The sequence below is a fragment of the Penaeus monodon genome, chromosome 19 (assembly GCF_015228065.2).
Source record: "Penaeus monodon isolate SGIC_2016 chromosome 19, NSTDA_Pmon_1, whole genome shotgun sequence".
Taxonomy (NCBI): domain Eukaryota; kingdom Metazoa; phylum Arthropoda; class Malacostraca; order Decapoda; family Penaeidae; genus Penaeus; species Penaeus monodon.
Genome location: NC_051404.1, coordinates 36,423,120 through 36,424,086, shown reverse-complemented (window position 1 = coordinate 36,424,086; position 967 = coordinate 36,423,120). Strand labels below are relative to the sequence as shown.

Here is a 967-nt window from a genome sequence, read left to right as displayed (position 1 = left end):
TGTCATTACTGTTATAACAACAAAGGACTTCAATTACTTTAGAAAAAATAGTTGAATACATAAAAACCATAGCGCTTCATGCACTGGGTAAACTTAAATGTCTGGCAGTACGAACCTGAATTTAGGCCAATGCAAAATGAGTACTTCGTTTGCAAACACAACTTCTATTTTAGAAAGTATTTCAGTTCTAAACACTATAATGAAAACTGGTATGATTCCCCAAACTGGCAATTCAGGTGTACCGTCAGTTCATCTATTATAATTAAGACTTCAAATGCTTATTTTAACTTGACTGTTTTTCTTCCCTGTTACAGGTATACGTCACTTGAACTTTACTGCTGTCTATTCCATATACACATTACTTAAACTCCCTGCTCTTCTTCCCTGTTACAACCATTCGCTCCATGAACTTCACTGCTGCCCATCCCTACTGTAGACATAAGTACTTCAATTAAGTTGCCTGTTTGACTCGGCTAAGACCAGAGTAGGACTAGAGTAATGCCACGATATACATATAAAAAAAGAAAAAGCGCGATCACATGGACGGTTTTGTTCCCCACAGCGCCCCTTCTGTAAACACGCTACCACGACGCACATTTCCGACGACGAGATCCCTGCCCACGACGCTGCAGGAAGGAGGTCGACCTGAGGCACTCCCCCTCGTCACCTTCCCGACTCCGAAGACGCTCCGGGTCAGAAGTCACGACTCGGGCACCACGTCAGGGCACGAGAGGCGAGTGTTGGACTTGGCTTTGGTAAGGTCACTGGACGATATGAGGTCGTTGCTGTAGAGCTGCTCGTACGAAGGAGGAAGGAGGATCACAGTCTCGTAAGGCGGGGGGGCGTCTTCGAGCGGCGGCTCCTCGCTGGCTGCCGAAGGGCGCTCCTCCTGCCCCGCGGCCTCCTCGCCCTCCAGGGACTCGTCCTGCAAAGGGGGTTAGGGTCAGTTGGGCATGAATAATACAGC

At 47.8% G+C, this 967-nt stretch overlaps 1 protein-coding gene across 1 annotated transcript in view; it reads right to left on the bottom strand.

Annotated features, from left to right (window-relative positions):
• Positions 1-6: 6 nt before the first annotated feature.
• The window catches only part of LOC119585201, a 19,387-nt gene continuing 18,426 nt past the window's right edge, over positions 7-967 (bottom strand). Inside the window, exon 2 of the mRNA XM_037933852.1 lies at positions 7-925. Within this exon, the coding sequence (XP_037789780.1) occupies positions 701-925 (225 nt within the window). The 3' untranslated portion in view covers positions 7-700. The remainder of the gene's footprint in view (positions 926-967) is intronic.